At 42.0% G+C, this 17,800-nt stretch overlaps 1 protein-coding gene across 1 annotated transcript in view; it reads right to left on the bottom strand.

Annotated features, from left to right (window-relative positions):
- LAMA4 (laminin subunit alpha 4) overlaps nt 1–17,800 on the bottom strand; it is a 149,830-nt gene that overhangs the window by 84,277 nt on the left and 47,753 nt on the right. The window contains exons 3-4 of the mRNA XM_065888640.1: nt 14,281–14,405; nt 7,636–7,716 (exon numbers count right to left, since the gene is read on the bottom strand). Of these exons, the coding sequence (XP_065744712.1) occupies nt 7,636–7,716; nt 14,281–14,405 (206 nt within the window). The remainder of the gene's footprint in view (nt 1–7,635; nt 7,717–14,280; nt 14,406–17,800) is intronic.

Below are 17,800 nucleotides of genomic sequence, written 5' to 3'. Positions count from 1 at the left end.
CCAGTGAAGGTTTCTGAGTGATAAAAGTGATGGTGAATGAAGCTGGTGTTGGCATCAGAATTCAGGATGGACTCGGGGCTGGAATGGGAGACCAGGGCTGGGTGGGGAGGGCCTGGGGTGGGACCTATGCCTTGGGAGTGGAAAGGAAGAGAAGACTTTCCAAGGACACCAATAAGACCCAGCCAGCAATAATAGGACACCACCTTTTTAAATGCTTCCATTTAAAGTAAAAGAATCATGATTCAGAAGATTTGAAAAATAGAGAAATGAAAAAAAATCACATCTGTAATCCCAAGACCCTAACAATCACTGTTCAACATTTTGCATATGTTTTTCCAGGTTTTATTCCTATGTCCCAGTTTTTTGATGTAGTTGTAATAATGGTGTATGTTCAGTCACTTGCAACTTATCTCATGACTTCACCCAGGTAAATTCATTTAGTTACCACAGACACCTGGGAGGTAGGGCACACAGGCTTGGCATTCTGAGGCTGAGAGGCTACTTTGGTTTTCCAGGCTCACACGCTAGGAAGTGACAGCGTAAGACCCAGACCTTCTGACCCTGATGTTCTTTCCTTTGCTCTGCCCTGGACCACACTGCTGCTGCTATAAATCAATGAGTGAATTCATCCAACAGAAGGACAATTCATGTCTATTTTGTGTAAGGCACAAAGAGACAGGAAGAGGAAAAACACATAGCCTATGCACTGAAAGAACAGGAAAAGAATTAGGCATAATTACACAAACTCCAGAAGTCGAGGACTATGAAAAAGATAAGAATGAATGTAAGTGCCACACAACCCACAAAGAGACATCCCCCTGAGGAAATGTTTGATAAATTTTATTATTCATACTCATGTCTTTGTACCTTTGGTTCACAGGCCCTCTTGTCCCCAAGTCAGCATAAATCATTCCTCTATGGAACACATGGCTGGATTGAATTTCTATCCCGTGCCGCAGTTCACCAAACAGAATATTAGATACTTAGGCTCACTAAAATGGGACTCAGATCTGCCACTTCAGTGTGCAGCTGCGAAGCCTGAGGTCTGGGAGTGAACGGACTTGTCCAAGCTCACAGAAGCCAGATGCCAGTTGCTTCCTTTTCTCCGTTTAATTCCACTGTATTTGATCTCCATAGGTGGTCCCCTGGTCTTCTACTAGTCAGAATCTCAACCACAGTGGAAACCTACTTTGAGTTACTTTGAATTTCAAGACTATCTTTTGGTGGTAGGCTCAGAGGCAATTCTGAAGTCACAGTCCCAACTTCAACCCTCCAGATTTTATAGAATGAGCACACGAAGGTTTTGTACTCATGGCACCCTCTAACCCTGACTTTATAGATGAGGAAACTACAGCGTGGAGAAGCTGGACAATTGGTTCACTGCTTCAGGGCTCAAGCATCGTATGGGACTCCAAGCTTATGCTCTTTCCACTCCACAAATCTGGCGTTAATGAGTTAACTAATAAGTCCATTAATGATATAACAGTTGAGTAATTAAATGCTATCCATTAATACACCTAATTCCTGTCCTCAAAGAGCAAATTACAAAGGATACAAAAGGACAAGGAGTCGGATTTAGAGTCAGCATTGGAGCCCAGGTACCCAGTACTGGTGCACTCTTATTTTCTTCCATAATCTTGTTTCTAGCTTTATTAATGACTTGATTCACTTGGAGAAAATAGAGCTGATAAAATTACAGTGTAAATGAAAGAACTGTGACATACAAACTTTGTCATTTCAGTCAGTGATCATATCATTTGGGAAAAATGGAAAACAAAAAGATACGTTGTTTGGAAAAAAATGCTTTTGACCAACTATTATTTTGGGAATTTTTGTAGCGCTTTCCCTCTCCTCTGCTCCTTCTTCTTTTCTTCTCTTCCCAAGGCCATATACCTCTTACTAAATGCCTTTATCAAAGGTGCCAAAATTCCCAGCCCAGGTGGCATAGAAGCTTTTCTGGCGGGGGATGTCACTCTGTAGCTGTCATCTGGGTTAAATTAAATGAAGAAAAAAAAAAGCACCTGTTACATAGTAGATGCCATATAAATGCTCTCTACTTCTCTACGAATGACTGGGAGCTAAGGCTAGGAAAATATAAGTAACCCATTCCAGGTCACAGAGCCAGAATCCAGAAATGGGGCAGGGCAGAGAGTAGGGAGTAATAAGAATTCTATACAGATAACAGGGCTGATACCTTAAGTTTGAAAAACTTGACGCCTGCAGAAAGAATCAGACTAAAGCCCTGAATCATAACATAAGCCTCAATAAATGTTAGCTGCGTCTTCTTCTTCCTCCTCTTTATTATTGTTTTCTAACATCAAGGTCATCATCAAAATCATTATCACCGTCATCATCGTCCCTGATGATACTATGTTCGGCCTTTCCTGTTAGGATTTTCAGGTCTCCCTGAATTTGCTTTAATTTGCCCCATTCTTCTTTCCTGATCCTTAAGCAATAAGATCCACATGATAAAACCTCATACGGTTTTAGCATGTCTCTCAATCCCCTGCAGAATTGAATGGATAAAGGTACACTGTTAAAGCTGCCGCAAGAGACAATGTGGAATACTAAGGCATTGACATCATATATGTTTATTAACTGAAAACTTTGTGTTGAACATTGAGGGTCAATTGTGTGACCTTAGATTAAGTCTCTTCATGGCTCTGAGTCTCAGGTCCCTCATCTTTAAAATGTACTACTTAGGAGCAGAGGGAAGGTCATTCTGGAACGAGAATGAGAATTCAAAACGCCTGGCCATTCGGTTGTGCATCTTATAATTATTTGCATCGGAAGATGACTTCCATTTGCAACCTCTATTCAATTCTGGGTCTTTGATTTTCCAGGCATGGGGTGGGAAGTGGGGGATCAAATGGGGCAAGAAGTGACTGACTCTTGTCACTACATCGTGCCTTCTTAAAGGAACATTAAAAATTCTGGGGTTTTTTTAGTAAAAAATGTTTTAAAAAAGTATTATTGAAGCAAATATAACTCAGTGCCTACAATGTTTTAGACACTGCAATGGAGGAAGAATGGATAGAGAAATAAATAAGATGCTACTTCTGCTGAGAAGCTCATATTTCAATGAGATTTTAAAAAATTGTTTGATTTTGAACAAGTGGCTTAACCTCTCTGTGTCTCACTTTCTTTCTCTGTAAATAAGGATGAAAATGGTATCTCATAGGATTTTACTTTGAAGTTTAAATGTATCATTGCAAGTGAACTGCTTCCAACAGTGCCTGGCATAGAGTAAACACTCAATAAATGTCAGTTATTATTTTTGTCATCATCATCATGATCATCATCTAAATGTAATAAAATGTGGTAAGCTCTACAGTTGACCTGGTGGATTTTAAGAGCAGCAAGTCCAGCATGGGGAGTTTAAATTGTGAGATGAGACAGGACTTTGGGAAGAGACAGGCAGGACCCAGAGCAGGCTAAGTAACATGGACCTTACTGGGAAGACAAGCGTGCTTTGAGCTGTTCTGCACAGTACTAGAAGAGGCTCGTGTCTTATGTTTAGACCAGTGTTGCTCAAAATTGTATGTAGTATGGATCCTTGTGAAAAGAAAAACATTCATACAGAATATCTCTTCCAGTGTTCATTTAAATTACCTTTAAATATTTCAAACATAAAACTAAGTAGTAACTCCTTATGTCTATGACTTGTATACATCTTGAAAAACCAAGATAAATTTTCCAAATAAAACAAAACTATAAAATGGATCGAATTCAAATGAACACTATTAATTCAGGGCAACGGATGATGTCGTTGCAACTGAATGGTTACTTGCAATGTGATGTGGTAGAGGATTGTTTGAGTTCAGCATGCATGACCTGCCCTGTGCTATGTCACGACTCTGTGTGCCTCACTGTCATGTCATTCGGCCTCCAGTTGTCTGTAATGTCTCACTGACACACCATCAGCCATTATTTTCTCCTCAGCTCTGAGGCAGATAGATCCCCCTCTATTATAAAATGGTACTTCAGAAAGTCCAGAACATGTTTCAATGAACTTTTTTCTCAAGATTATCACTGAAATGAAACACAAAATTAAGAAAACACTCACTGAGAACCCATGAACCTCCACGAATGTTTCCAAGGACACCAGTCAGTGGCTCTTGAGCCCCAGTTTGAGAATCACTGTTTTGTATTTTGCGGGTGTGGTATTAAAGGTTGAAATAGAGCAGTAGTTCACAAGTCAGTGAGAGGACTGGTGTGAGAACCCAACGGGGAATCAAAATATGGGTCCCCAGGCCTCACCTGAGAGGTCTCTTTTCAGTGGGGCACGGAGCGGGTGAGGGAGGGCTAGGGAATCCAAAGGTTTCCAGGAGATACTTACACACAGTCAGACTTGAAAATCATCCCGATTAAATGATCTTTAGGTACAGAAACACCCAGAGTGTTCTTGTTTGAACTAATGAGACAGATATCCATGCAAATCAGCTGCATATTTTGGAAAGATCTTGTGGAGAGATCTGAGTTTACAAATTCATTGAAAACATATTAGATGAAGTTTAATTGGGACAATTTAACAACTTGATGAGTAAACTCAAAACAGAAACCCCCTCAGTCCCAGAGTCAAACAAATCAAAAGCAGTTAAGGCCACCTCCTGTGGGATGATCCAGCCCCCCTGTGGGAAAGAAACCACTCCTTTCACTACGCTTTTGAAGAGCCTCTCCTTGCCCTCTCTTTAGCTTTTCATTTTTTCTGTCTTGCAATGAATGGTTTTCAGGTTTGTCTCCTCCCCTAGCCTTGACGTCCTTGAGGACAAGAGAACATGTCTTAGATGTATTGCATCCCTACTCTTCCCACCCATCTGTTTGTGTGGTCATTTCTATTTTGAAAAAGAGTTACCTGGATTGTCAGGTCAATTTTTGATGTAAAAGACCTCAGTGGATTCTTTTTAAAAGAACAGGGTGAGAGGAAGGGTGGATGGGAAAGAGAAGGAGAAATGAAAGTTGCTCAAAGTGATCCTCCCCCAATGCAGATGAAAGGCCTTAGAAGGGATGCTTACTTCCAGCACCTTTGTAAATGCAGCCTCCTGTCAAAGGGAATCTACTTAACAGACTAACCATTTTTCTCCTCCATATCAGAAGTTCATCTAATTCATTAATTGTCAATGTTTAAAATAGGAGACTCTTAGAAGACATTCGGGAAAAGCAGAATGGGAGAAGAATCCAGATTTTTAAGCCAAACTTTCCAAGTCCTGGTTCCCCCACTTAGCAGTGATGTGACTTTAGATAAGTCACAGTTTCCTCATATGCAAAATACGACCTCCTCTCAGGGTAGTTATGAGGCTGAGAGAGGACATAGGAAACAATCAATAAAGGGCACTATTTCTAGCTAAGGAAACTGAGATTCAGGGAAATGAGCCAGCTTGTCCCAAGCACACATTATGCCAGCAGTGGCAACAGGACAATAGGCACAATGACTCGTACTGTTACAATGTTTTTTTTGTTGTTGTTTTTTGTTTTTTTTGCAGTACGCGGGCCTCTCACCGTTGCGGCCTCTCCCGCTGCGGAGCACAGGCTCCGGACGTGCAAGTTCAGCAGCCATGGCTCACGGGCCCAGCCGCTCCGCGGCATGTGGGGTCTTCCCGGACCGGGGCACGAACCCGCGTCCCCTGCATCGGCAGGCAGACTCTCAACCTCTGCACCACCAGGGAAGCCCACCAGTTAATTTTTATTGAGCATTTATTAAGTGCCAGGTGCCATACTAAAAACTTCACAGTATTACTCACAACAGTCCTATGAGGTGGGTATTTTCATTTTTTCCTTTCTGGAGATGTGGAAATAGCCACTTAGAGATCAAATAACTTGCCCAGGAGACCATAAAGGGCTACAGCTGAGAGACAGCCACCCAGGCTGATGCCACATCTCAACACGGTACTTCCACTTCCCAAACTAGTGCTCTCTCCTCCATCCTATCAATCCAGGTCCAGGCTAAGCAGCAGATCTGACTGAGCCTTGCTGATTAATGGCAGGTTCCAGGAACCTCTGATGTGGGCCAGGGGATTTGTCATCTACAATGCCACACGTGAGGTGGGCATGATGTCCTGTGCCAGGCCCCCCACTGTCACTGACAGAACCCTAATCCGCACCCCTGTGCGATTTTGTAGGACTGAGCCCTTAGGGCTGAGATTACTCACTTCTGGAGGAACTTGCATTTGGTCAGCAGGACTCTATTTAAGGCCATTAATTCCCCCTTCAAGAGCCATACAACACCCATTAGCTGGTAATATTGCTCAATCCTTATCTGACTAAACTGAGTTAAACCTCAGACACTGAGGAGAAAAATCTCCATCCCTGGCTGATGAACAATCCTCTCACCCCCACTGAGCCAGATAATGAGTAAATCAGGTGGCTCATGCTCCTGGGTCCCCAAATAAGGAAATACAGGAAAAGCGTGTCACCAACATTAATCAGCCGAGGGTCATCTGATCATCTCTAGAAGTCCCTCTTAAAGGATGACATTCATATGGTCCCTCACCTTTTACTTCCCTCTTCTCTTACAGTAAAAGGGGGAGAATCCCACAGCTCCTTAGTAAAAGAATTATCCACATTTTGCAAATTTAATAATCACAATAACAATGCCCTCAAAATACAGAGATTTTTCTATGTACCATAGACACTGTGGCTTTTTAAAAAGAGTTCCAGAGCTACACTTTTAGAGATGGAGGGTGTTTTCCTCGGAAATGAGATGGTATTTAAGGTTTACCTTTTGAGCCCCAGGCTGAATCTTTGAGCTCCACCCAGGGCAGTAAGCAGCACGCTGTGGTGAAGTGAGCACGCTGCAGACGTGGGGATGTGGGACTGTATGTCTGACCGGTCCCTTCTGCCCCTTCCCTCCCTGTCTTGAGGACACCACACATCATTTCACTGCCTAAACACAGTGGGGAGGATATTAATGGCATTTACGTTAAAAATAAGAAGGCCTCTCTGTGAGACTCTTTCAGTGAAAGCACTTTTATCTTAGAAAGCTGTGAGCAGCTGAGGGAGGATGGGAAACATCTTGCCAGGAATCATTCAGTGGGAGTCTTGCACCCTTGCTTGCCAAGGCCATTCTTGTTTGAGCAAAGCCCAAAGCAACTTAAAAAAGAGTGTTAGGTGTAAATACCAAAAAGGGATTCAGAAAATCCAAACTCATGGAATTAGTTTACTTTTCAGGAGAGGAGATGGTACAAAGAATAGGTTAAATAATAGGTTTGCGCTTTTTTTCAATGTATCACACTAATAACTGACCAGTTGATAAAAAAGGAATCACTGAAGAAGACTTTCTCTCTCTCTTTTGGACATTAATTGTACTACTCGTTCTCAGTGAGAGAGAGAGAGAGAGAGAGAGAGAGAGGACTGTTACCAAAACCATCTAGAGAATCTCTTCAAAATACGCATACTCATTTTTCCTCTTTCCTTACCCATTTATCCTGAGATGTAGCCCTGGACACCTAGGGAGCATTCTCATAGCTGTATATGAGGCATGGGATTTGGGAACGCTCCCCAAAGGGGTTCTGAAATGCTATCTCCCACTCCCTCTTCTTAAGACCTACTGAACGAAAGCATGGAAGAGCTGATGAGTGTAAGAAACAGGAAGTTTCCTTTGACCCCCATAGCACATGGTGACTTTCAGTAGCCTACCTTTCACAGTTAGGTCCAGCATAGTTTTCTTTACAAATACACCGAACAGCTCCATTTTTCCTATAGCAGGATTCTGCAAAACTGGAATTGAAAGAGAATATTAGAAGTCAATTCCATACATCACTGAAGAGACTGTCTTAATTTTTTTTTTTTTTTTTTTTGCGGTACGTGGGCCTCTCACTGTTGTGGCCTCTACCCTTGCGGAGCACAGGCTACGGACGCGCAGGCTCAGCGGCCATGGCTCACGGGCCCAGCCGCTTTGCGGCATGTGGGATCCTCCTGGACCAGGGCACGAACCCATGTTCCCTGCATCGGCAGGAGGACTCTCAACCACTGCGCCACCAGGGAAGCCCTTAACTTTTGATTTTGATTAGATCGTCTCTACCTTGGTCCCCTCAAGTTCAAATGGGTGCAATTATTTGCTTCAGTTAAATTAAATCTTCCTCCTTTCAGGAGAGCTCAGACTATCAGGCTCAGACAGAAAGTGACACACCACTGGTGACACCATTTCCCATGTCTACCTCATTTATTTTTCCATAGAGGCACTTTATTATTTTTACTTGAAACAGTGGGAATTTCCAGAACATCAGGTATATGTGTATGTGTGTATGTATAAATATATATGTATATATTTTTTAATGCAAATGTAAAACACATATCCTAAAGCTAGAGTAAAATAAGTAAATTTTACCTGTGATTTTAGATTTCTATGAGAATTTTCTCTTATTCCTACCACTTTCTGTGTATTCACTTGAAAGTTTCCCCCTTTTTTTCTGCACTAGCTCTCTTTCACTCTTCAAGGTCATGAACCAATTCTAAACTATGCTTTATAATCTCCACAAAACTTTAATTTCTTTCATGTGTACCTTAAAGATTAGGAATAAAGGGTGCAGGGACTGGCTCAGCTGATCAAAGTCATAAAGCAAGTACTCAAGCAAGAAATAGGACCCATAGTAAAAGGATTCTAGTTCATGAAACCCACTCTCTTGATTCTTCTTTTTTTTTGATAATAAAAATTAGGACACAGGACAGAAAACAAATAAATATATTGTTTCAGCAAAATAAATAACTATCTTAATTATGAAGGCAAGGGAAATGGAATATTGTTCTCCATATGTTTTGAAAATTCTACCTACACTGACACATGAATCCATCCCCATGAGGAGGGTGTACAAAATTTTTAAGACTTTTAAATTAGTTTTGGCTTAGGTACTGTACAATCCGTGGAGTGTGACCTGCTGTTCTCACATTCCTGCATGTATCAGCAAAGACCTAACCATCTTTGGAGGAAAGCAAATGGATATGCTTGCTTTGTGTGAAAATATTTATAAAATCAGTCAGAAAACAAATGTGCTTCTCAGTGAAAGGCAGTACATGCAATTTATTTTCTCTAATAGTCTGGTTAAAAACATTCCAATGAATTACATTTCTTTGGCATTTACCCTTTATTTTGCTTGTTCTTATTCCTCAGCCTACTTAAAGAAACAGTATCAGTTAAGTGTCCAGAACATGAACAAACCCACATGCATGTTTCTTTGAAGATGTTCCGCCCAGCAGCCCACCCATGGCTTGAAGGAATGAAATATCTGCCTGGAGTTGTCTGCTTTGAGCTCATGTCCTACAGTTTCAAACAGACGATGTTTTCCTTGTTTGGAGCAATTATTAGTAGACATGGAGGATGTCTGGCCAACCCTAAAATAAATAAATGAGCTCTGTGCAAATGGTCCCTGGGAATAGCTGTGTGAATATTGGTCTTGGTGGAGGGAGACTCAGAGGTAGTAGAGCCACTGAGGGTTCCTTTTCCATTTTCCATCAGCATTAATTGTTTATATTTTGCTTAGGCTAAAGTCTGTTTTGGGCTAGGGAAATGAAAACACTGCACCTTTCTCAGCCCACACTAATAACCATGGTGCCCTCTCTAAGTGGAAGGGAGTCTTTTGTTCTTGGAAAACCCTCAGGGAACTTAAAGGAAAATAGACTCAGCACTTCTTTGTTTGCAAAACTCCCTCAAGCATCACTTCCTTGCCTTCTGATGTGGCTATTGTAATATCTGGAGATCCAAATCCTGGGTCTGTAGGCTCAACCTGCATATCTTTCAAAGTGTAATTCAGATTCCACGCTTGGTGCCTTTCTGAAATCTCAAACAAAAGTCCTGGCACTTTGATTTTTTATAGAAAGTAGAAATACAAATTTTAAGAAAAGCTGAAAGAGGCAGTGGGGAGTTTGATTTTTTATGATATTTGATTAGTATTTGAGATTCATTAACTCAGTCAATAATAAGGCCAGATCAAAGACTAGCACTTTATAGGATCCAGGCAAGTCTGTCCTGTTCTATGATCACACATTATCCCCCCACCCCACCCCACCCCACCCCCGCTTTCTGTATCCAGTTCTCTCCCCCAAGGGATTTCAGGAAGTAGAACTATTGCCACTACAGAGAAAGCAGGTCTCTTCCACCCTTCCCAATTCCTCCACACTCCCACTTAATGTTCTTTACTTATAGGTCATATATTTTTGCTTTTGTGTTAATCTTCAGCAGGTTTTTCCACCTCAAATCTGTCCTCTAGAGCAGGAGTCCCCAACCCCCAGGCTGAGGACCGGTACAGGCGAGGCCTGTCAGGAACTGGACCGCACAGCAGGAGGTGAGCAGGGGGCAAGCAAGCGGAGCTTTATCTGCCGCTCCCCCATCGCTGGCATTACCGCCTGAACCATCCCCCGCTGCCCCTTCCATGGAAGAATTGTCCTCCATGAAAGCAGTCCCTGGTGCCAAAAAGTTTGGGGACCACTGCTCTAGAGACTTCAGCTTTTACATCTGTGAATATGTACTTAACTGCACAGCCTGTTCCCTAAATCCCTCAATTGCTCTTTTGAACCTGGATCCACTCACACAGCAGAGAAAGAACATGGGTGGAAATGGTGATTCTTGTTGCCTATGGAAACTACCTGTGTTTCCTCTTTCCAGACAAGAAGCTCATTACCTGATTGGCAAGTTTCTGCTTCTTTTATCTGAAAGAGTTAACAGTCTTCAGAAGAGCTTCTTGATGAACTAAGATACTGGATAATCTGGCTCAAAGGTAAAAAGGTCATTTGCTTTAGAAGCTTCAAAATATTGCTGTAATTTCATCCATTTTAATGAAGGCAGGAGTTTTTAACTGTTTTATTCACAACTGTGACCAACAACCAGTACGTGATTGGCACATAATAAGTGCTTGATTAATATTTGTTGATTTTATGTAGACAAGACTTCTCAGCCCATAGGAATGAGGCTCCAGAAGACTTATATCTCAAGACATTAATGTCCTATAATTTAGATAAGGAAGTCTTGTCATATGAATGGTGCAAAAAGTACAAAAGTCGGACAATACAATGAAGAATTTGGGATTACCTTTCTAATTCATCTGGTAGTTTCTAAAGAAACTGCAGCTCTAAGCTTATAAAGCTGCTTTGAGCAGATGGTGCTATATAACATCTTTGTTTATATGGGAGAATGAGTGAAACCTGTTATTAGAAAGTTGGAGGTTAATATATTTAACAAAATAACTATACCACGGTAAGGGAGCAGCATGCTAAACACCTCATCACATATGGTTAAGACTCATGTTTTAGAGCAGAATATATATATATTTTAACATCTTTATTGGAGTATAATTGCTTTACAATGGTGTGTTAGTTTCTGCTTTATAACAAAGTGAATCAGCTATACATATACATATGTCCCCATATCTCTTCCCTCTTGCATCTCCTTCCCACCCTCCCTATCCCACCCCTCTAGATGGTCACAAAGCACCGAGCTTATCTCCCTGTGCTATGCGGCTGCTTCCCATTTTACGTTTGGTAGTGTATATATATAAATGCTACTCTCTCACTTCATCCCAGCTTACCCTTCCCGCCTCCCCATGTCCTCAAGTCCATTCTCTATGTTAGAGCAGAATATTAATGAACAATTAAAGAATATACCTAGATGAGGCAAAGGGAGCTCGTAAATCAGGACACACTTGAATGAAAATAATAGAACACAATGTTTTTTTCCACTCTCACTCTCAGTACCATCCATTTTGCACACATTATTAATACCATTGGACATGAAAAATCACAAAGCAAAGGCTGAGACAGTTTAATGGTTTCTAAAGAAAGATGGGGCTGTAAAACATCTGACTTCTTCACTGACTGTCAGACTCATCAGAGGATTTGAACAAATCACAAGCTACTAGGTGAAATGTTAGGTGGTACTGGTGTTCAATAAAGGGAAAAAACATTAGGGGGAAATTTGGTTGTCATCTTTTTTCTCTTTATAAGAAAGTATGTGTGATGATATCACTTATATGTGGAATCTAAAATATGACACTTATCTATGAATGAACTTATCTATGAAACAGAAACAGACTCACAGACATAGAGAACAGACTTGTGGCTGCCAAAGGGGGAGGGAGGGATGGATTAGGAGTTTGGGATTAGCAGATACAAACTGTTATATATAGAATGGATAAACAGTTCCTATTGTACAGCACAAGGAACTATATTCAATATCCTGTATTAAACCATAATAGAAAAGAAAAAAAAAGAAGAGTGTGTGTGTGTGTGTGTGTGTGTGTGTGTGTGTGTTTGTGCGTCAGGCATTCAGGTCTTTTAAAAATTATTTTATATGCATTATTTAATTTTTACTACAACTATCAAGCAAATATTACATCCAAACACTTAGAAGAGTGCCTGACATAGAGTATGCAAAATGCGTTAGAAAAAATATAAAGTATGTGTTCAGTAAAGCCAACATCTACATACACCTTTCTATGTGTGAGGCACCAACCCAAGTGCTCAACACGTGCTATCCTAATCCAACTTTGTGAGGCAGATCCTTACACAAACTTTTATTTACTAAGGGAAAAACTGAGTCCAGAGCAGGTTAAACAAATCAACAAATGAAGCTAACATCTGAATCTAGTTTCCCTGACCTGAAATCTCATGGAAAGTGAGACATAGAGAGAAGGGACTTTGTCTAAAATAACACAGCTATAATGTGCCAATGCAGAGATATGAACCTAGATTTTTTACTTCTTCCACTTGTGGGATAATAAAAAATATATATTTGATTTTTGTCTTGGTTCCTGGTACAGGAATTTCTTAGTGACATGACTGTCTTTTGTTATTCATAATGAGTCCCTTTCAATTTTTCAATTGTATCTTTTTTTTTTTAAGGCTTTTTTTTTCACCAGTGATCAAACCATGCCCCCTGGAGTGGAAGCGAGGATTCTTAACCACTGGACCACCAGGGAAGTCCCAACAGTCTTTGAGTTTATGTTAATGAGGTGACTCAGTAGCTTCAGGACGTGGGCTGGTCTGCGGGAGGAACCTACTACTGTAGTAGGGTTCCTGTAGTAGGGTTCCTGTAGTAGCGTTGGAATTTTCAACCCCATCCCTCCCTCCACCTCATGGAAGGGGAGAGGGGCTAAAGATTGAGTTCAATCACCAATAATTCAATCATGACTATAATGAAACTTTGATAAAGCTCGGAACAACAAGGTTTGGGGAGCTTCTGGGCTGGTGAACACACAGATTTGCTGAGAGGTGGTGCGCCTGGTGAGCAAGTGCACAGAGGCTCTGCTCCCTCCCATCTCCCTGTCCATACCATGTCCCTGCGTCTCTTACATTTGGCTGGTCCTGAGTTGTATCCTTTGTAATAAAACTGTATTTGTAAGTACAATGCTTTCCTGAGTTCTGTGAGTCATTGTAGAGAATTATCAAATTTGGAGAGGCATTGAAGGGACCCCTGAATTTGTACTTAGCTGGGCAGAAAAGTGAGTAGCCTGGGACCCCAACTTGTGGCTGGCTTTCAAAGTGGGACTGAGCCCTTAACCAATGGGGTCTGCACTAACTCTAGTGGTTAGTGTCAGATTTGATTAGATTGTAGGACACCAGCTGGTGTCAGAGAATTGGAGAACTGGTTGAATACTTGTAAAACCAAACACCACTACATCATTTTAATTCTACATTCTACATTTTTCAGCCAATAAAATGGCTAGTCATGACCTAACTACTGGATTTATACATATATGTGCCTGAAAAGAATCCTATTATTTCCCTTAAGATGCACGTGTATTGTCTTTAACTTCTCACTCAGGAAACATAGCCAGAAGTGAAAATTCATTTTCTCAGATATCTTCTATGAGCTGACTGGTCTAAAGCACATCTGTTTATCTGTGTTCTATTTCTGATTGAAAGCCTACTTAGCCGCCACATGTAGAAAATGTCTGCTCTATGGGAGCAGGAGAAACACTACCACTGAAAATGACGAATTATAATGTCTGTTGGCATCACCAGTTGTGATTTTACTAGGTCAAGGGATGGCCAAGAAAAGATGAGACTAGCCTTGATTATAAAACTTGGGAAGCTTCATTGACTTTTGTGATGTGCCCCGTACCCCACCCCCAATATTTAGGGAACAGAGTCATCACCTATGCTGCAGTGCTTAAGCTTTCCTAAAAGTGGATTTAGGCTAGAAAACTTTCCTATACCTCTCCAGTCTCATTGCAACATGAGATACTCAATTTTGACTGTGGAAAAACCTTAGGACTCTGTGTAGGGAGAAAAAAAAGAAAGAAAAATGAAGCAGATAAGTGGTAGAAGAGACCATCTTTCTTTAAGACTTACTTGGCAACATGAGGCAGGGGGCAGGCGCACGGCTGACAGACGCGGGGTGCTCCCCTGATGGCATCTCCGATATAACCATCCAGACATTTCTCACAGTGCTCGCCTGTTGTGTTCCGTTGGCAGTGCTGTAAGACAAAAGATAAGAAAACTGACAAGAACACAGTAAGAAACTTTATACACAGCAAATCTGGCAATCAAGCAGTAGTTCAAGCAAAGGGGATGTCAGGCCTGACAAAATAGATGGTGTGCGATGGTCCTGGTCAGCACAAAGGAGCCACGCTGGCCCCAGTCAGTGCTACAAAGTGCAGACAATGGGGATGACCTCTGCGTGTGCACTAGCAGCCTGGGGACTCTTCAGAGTTTGTGTGAAAAGGGCATTATTCATCAGTTACTCATTTCAATTCAGAATGATAATCAGAATGATCAAACTCTGGATATCCTAGAAGCATCAGTTTACTGACTTGGAATAAATATGAAATGAAAAAACAAATCCGCCTGGGTAAGCACCAGGGGGAACACTTTAAGAATTTATGGGCTTGGGACTTCCCTGGTGGCCCAGTGGTTAAGAATCCGTCTGCCAATGCAGGGGACACAGGTTCGTTCCCTGGTTGGGGAAGATCCCACGTGCCGCGGAGCAGCTAAGACCATGCGCCACAACTACTGAGCCCACACGCTGCAACTACTGAACCCGTGTGCTTAGAACCCGTGCTCCACAACAAGAGAAGCCACTGCAATGAGAAGACCACGCACTGCAACGAAGAGTAGCCCCCGCTCGCCGCAACTAGAGAAAGCCCGCGCACAGCAACAAAGACCCAACACAGCCAAAAATAAATAAATAAATAAATATTTTAAAAAAATTTACGCGCTTGGAAGAACAAAATGTGTCCAAATAAAGCATAAATGGAGTAGAATATTCTGGAGTAAGGAATATTCTGCTAATGGGCTGATACCTTGGATAATGATATACAAAAAATAGTAAGCAGGTTTATTGTGTGATTTTTCCATTTGTGGTGGGGATAATTGGATAAAAAGCACAAAACAGTTGATTCTTCTGCCTAGAATGTCTGTTTATCATTCAAGATCTGCACCAGGCCTTGAGAGCTTCAGGATTCCTTCCTGATGCCCCCCTCCCCGATCCTTCTCTCCTTCCACCGCCCACATTGTACTGTTATCATCAGCTCCGAGCTTCAGCAGCGCTTCCCTCCACATTGCGTCTCTCAGCATTATACTACCATCAACTTGAATGGAGTCTGTACTCAGCAGCTGTTTGTTGAGCTGATGGATTAATTTCTCACTAGTCCTCTGGAAGAGTCAGTGATGCTAGTCTACTGATATTTTCTCCAACTGGACATGACTGGATTGCACAAGGCAATGCCAGAAGCACTACGATATTTTCAAAGATGAAAAGAAGACATCTACATTCACCAGAGTGTATAAAGTTTAAATAGGCTTTTCAGTGAAAAATTGTACTGTTAGAATTAGAATGCCATTGAAGGGGCACCCTCCTGTTTGAGCAATTCCCTTAGTAACATCTATGCATGAGAACTTCAACAGATAACTTTTCTTTTTGTTAGTTTCTGCTTTATAACAAAGTGAATCAGTTATACATATACATATGTCCCCATATGTCTTCCCTCTTGCACCTCCCTCCCTCCCACCCTCCCTATCCCACCCCTCTACGTTGTCACAAAGCACTGAGCTGATCTCCCTGTGCTATGTGGCTGCTTCCCACTAGCTATCTATTTTACGTTTGGTAGTGTATATATGTCCATTACACTCTCTCACTTTGTCCCAGCTTACCCTTCCCCCTCCCTCCCCATATCCTCAAGTCCATTCTCTAGTAGGTCTGCATCTTTATTCCCGTCTTGCCCCTAGGTTCTTCATGACCACTTTCTTTTTTTTTTTTAGATTCCATATATATGTGTTAGCATACGGTATTTGTTCTTCTCTTTCTGACTTTACTCTGAATGACAGTCGCTAGGACCATCCACCTCACTACAAATAACTCAGTTTCGTTCCTTTTCATGGCTGAGTAATATTCCCTTGCATATATATGCCACATCTTCTTTATCCATTCATCTGTTGATGGACACTTAGGTTGCTTCCATGTCCTAGCTATTGTAAATAGAGCTGCAATTAACTTTTTTTTTTCTTTTTTTCTTTTTTTTTTTTTTTTTGCGGTACGTGGGCCCCTCACTGTTGTGGTCTCTCCCATTGCGGAGCACAGGCTCCGGACGCGCAGGCTCAGTGGCCATGGTTCACGGGCCCAGCTGCTCCGCGGCATGTGGGATCCTCCTGGACCGGGGCACGAACCCATGTCTCCTGCATTGGCAGGTGGACTCTCAACCACTGCGCCACCAGGGAAGCCCTGCTATGAACATTTTGGTACATGACTCTTTTAGAATTATGGTTTTCTCAGGGTATATGCCCAGTAGTGGGATTGCTGGGTCATATGGTAGTTCTACTTTTAGTTTTTTAAGGAACCTCCATACTGTTCTCCATAGTGGCTGTATCAATTTACATTCCCACCAACAGTGCAAGAGGGTTCCCTTTTCTCCACACCCTCTCCAGCATATATTGTTTCTAGATTTTTTGATGACGGCCATTCTGACTGGTGTGAGATGATATCTCATTGTAGTTTTGATTTGCATTTCTCTAATGATTAATGATGTTGAGCATTCTTTCATGTGTTTGTTGGCAATCTGTATATCCTCTTTGGAGAAATGTCTATTTAGGTCTTCTGCCCAATTTTGGACTGGGTTGTTAGTTGTTTTGATATTGAACTGCATGAGCTGGTTGTAAATTTTGGAAATTAATCCTTTGTCAATTGCTTCATTTGCAAATATTTTCTCCCATTCTGAGGGTTGTCTTTTCGTCTTGTTTATGGTTTCATTTGCTGTGCAAAAGCTTTTAAGTTTCATTAGGTCCCATTTGTTTATTTTTGTTTTTATTTCCATTTCTCTAGGAGGTGGGTCAAAAAGGATCTTGCTGTGATTTATGTCAAAGATATAATTTAATTTTTAATAGTAGCTGGGCTTAATCACCAGCTTTCAAAATTCCTGAAGTTCAACAATTGGCTATTGCAATTGTAATTTGGTATGAGTCAGCTCCAGCACACCATTGGTACTAGGAATATACCTTGCTGAGTGGTCCACACAGAAGGAGCCTGGCAGAACAAATACGCCAATTCAGCAGCAGGCCCTGGAGGTCGGAGGTCAGAGGTGGGTGGAGGAATAGGAAAAGTGTGGTAGCTTGAACTGGAACCCTTTCAATCCAGTTGGCAATGTACACTGTCATCCCTCCAAACTTGGTGGATGGTAAAGGCCGCGCCACTGGAGATTGCTGAGCGCCGCCAAAGGCTGCAGGGGGCCCCCGGCCGGGAGCGGGGGCGGAGCGTAGCAGCGCAGAGAGGAGCCCCCGGCCCTCCCCGAGCCGGGCCCGCGTCGCTCGCCGCCGGAATCCGGTACCGCAGCCGCAGCGGGCCGGCCCCTTCCGCTCGTTCCCGGCTCCCGGCATGGGC

The sequence above is a fragment of the Phocoena phocoena genome, chromosome 12, assembly GCF_963924675.1.
Source record: "Phocoena phocoena chromosome 12, mPhoPho1.1, whole genome shotgun sequence".
Lineage (NCBI taxonomy): Eukaryota > Metazoa > Chordata > Mammalia > Artiodactyla > Phocoenidae > Phocoena > Phocoena phocoena.
Note: the sequence above shows the minus strand (reverse complement) of the source record. Positions and strands in the feature narration are given on the sequence as shown.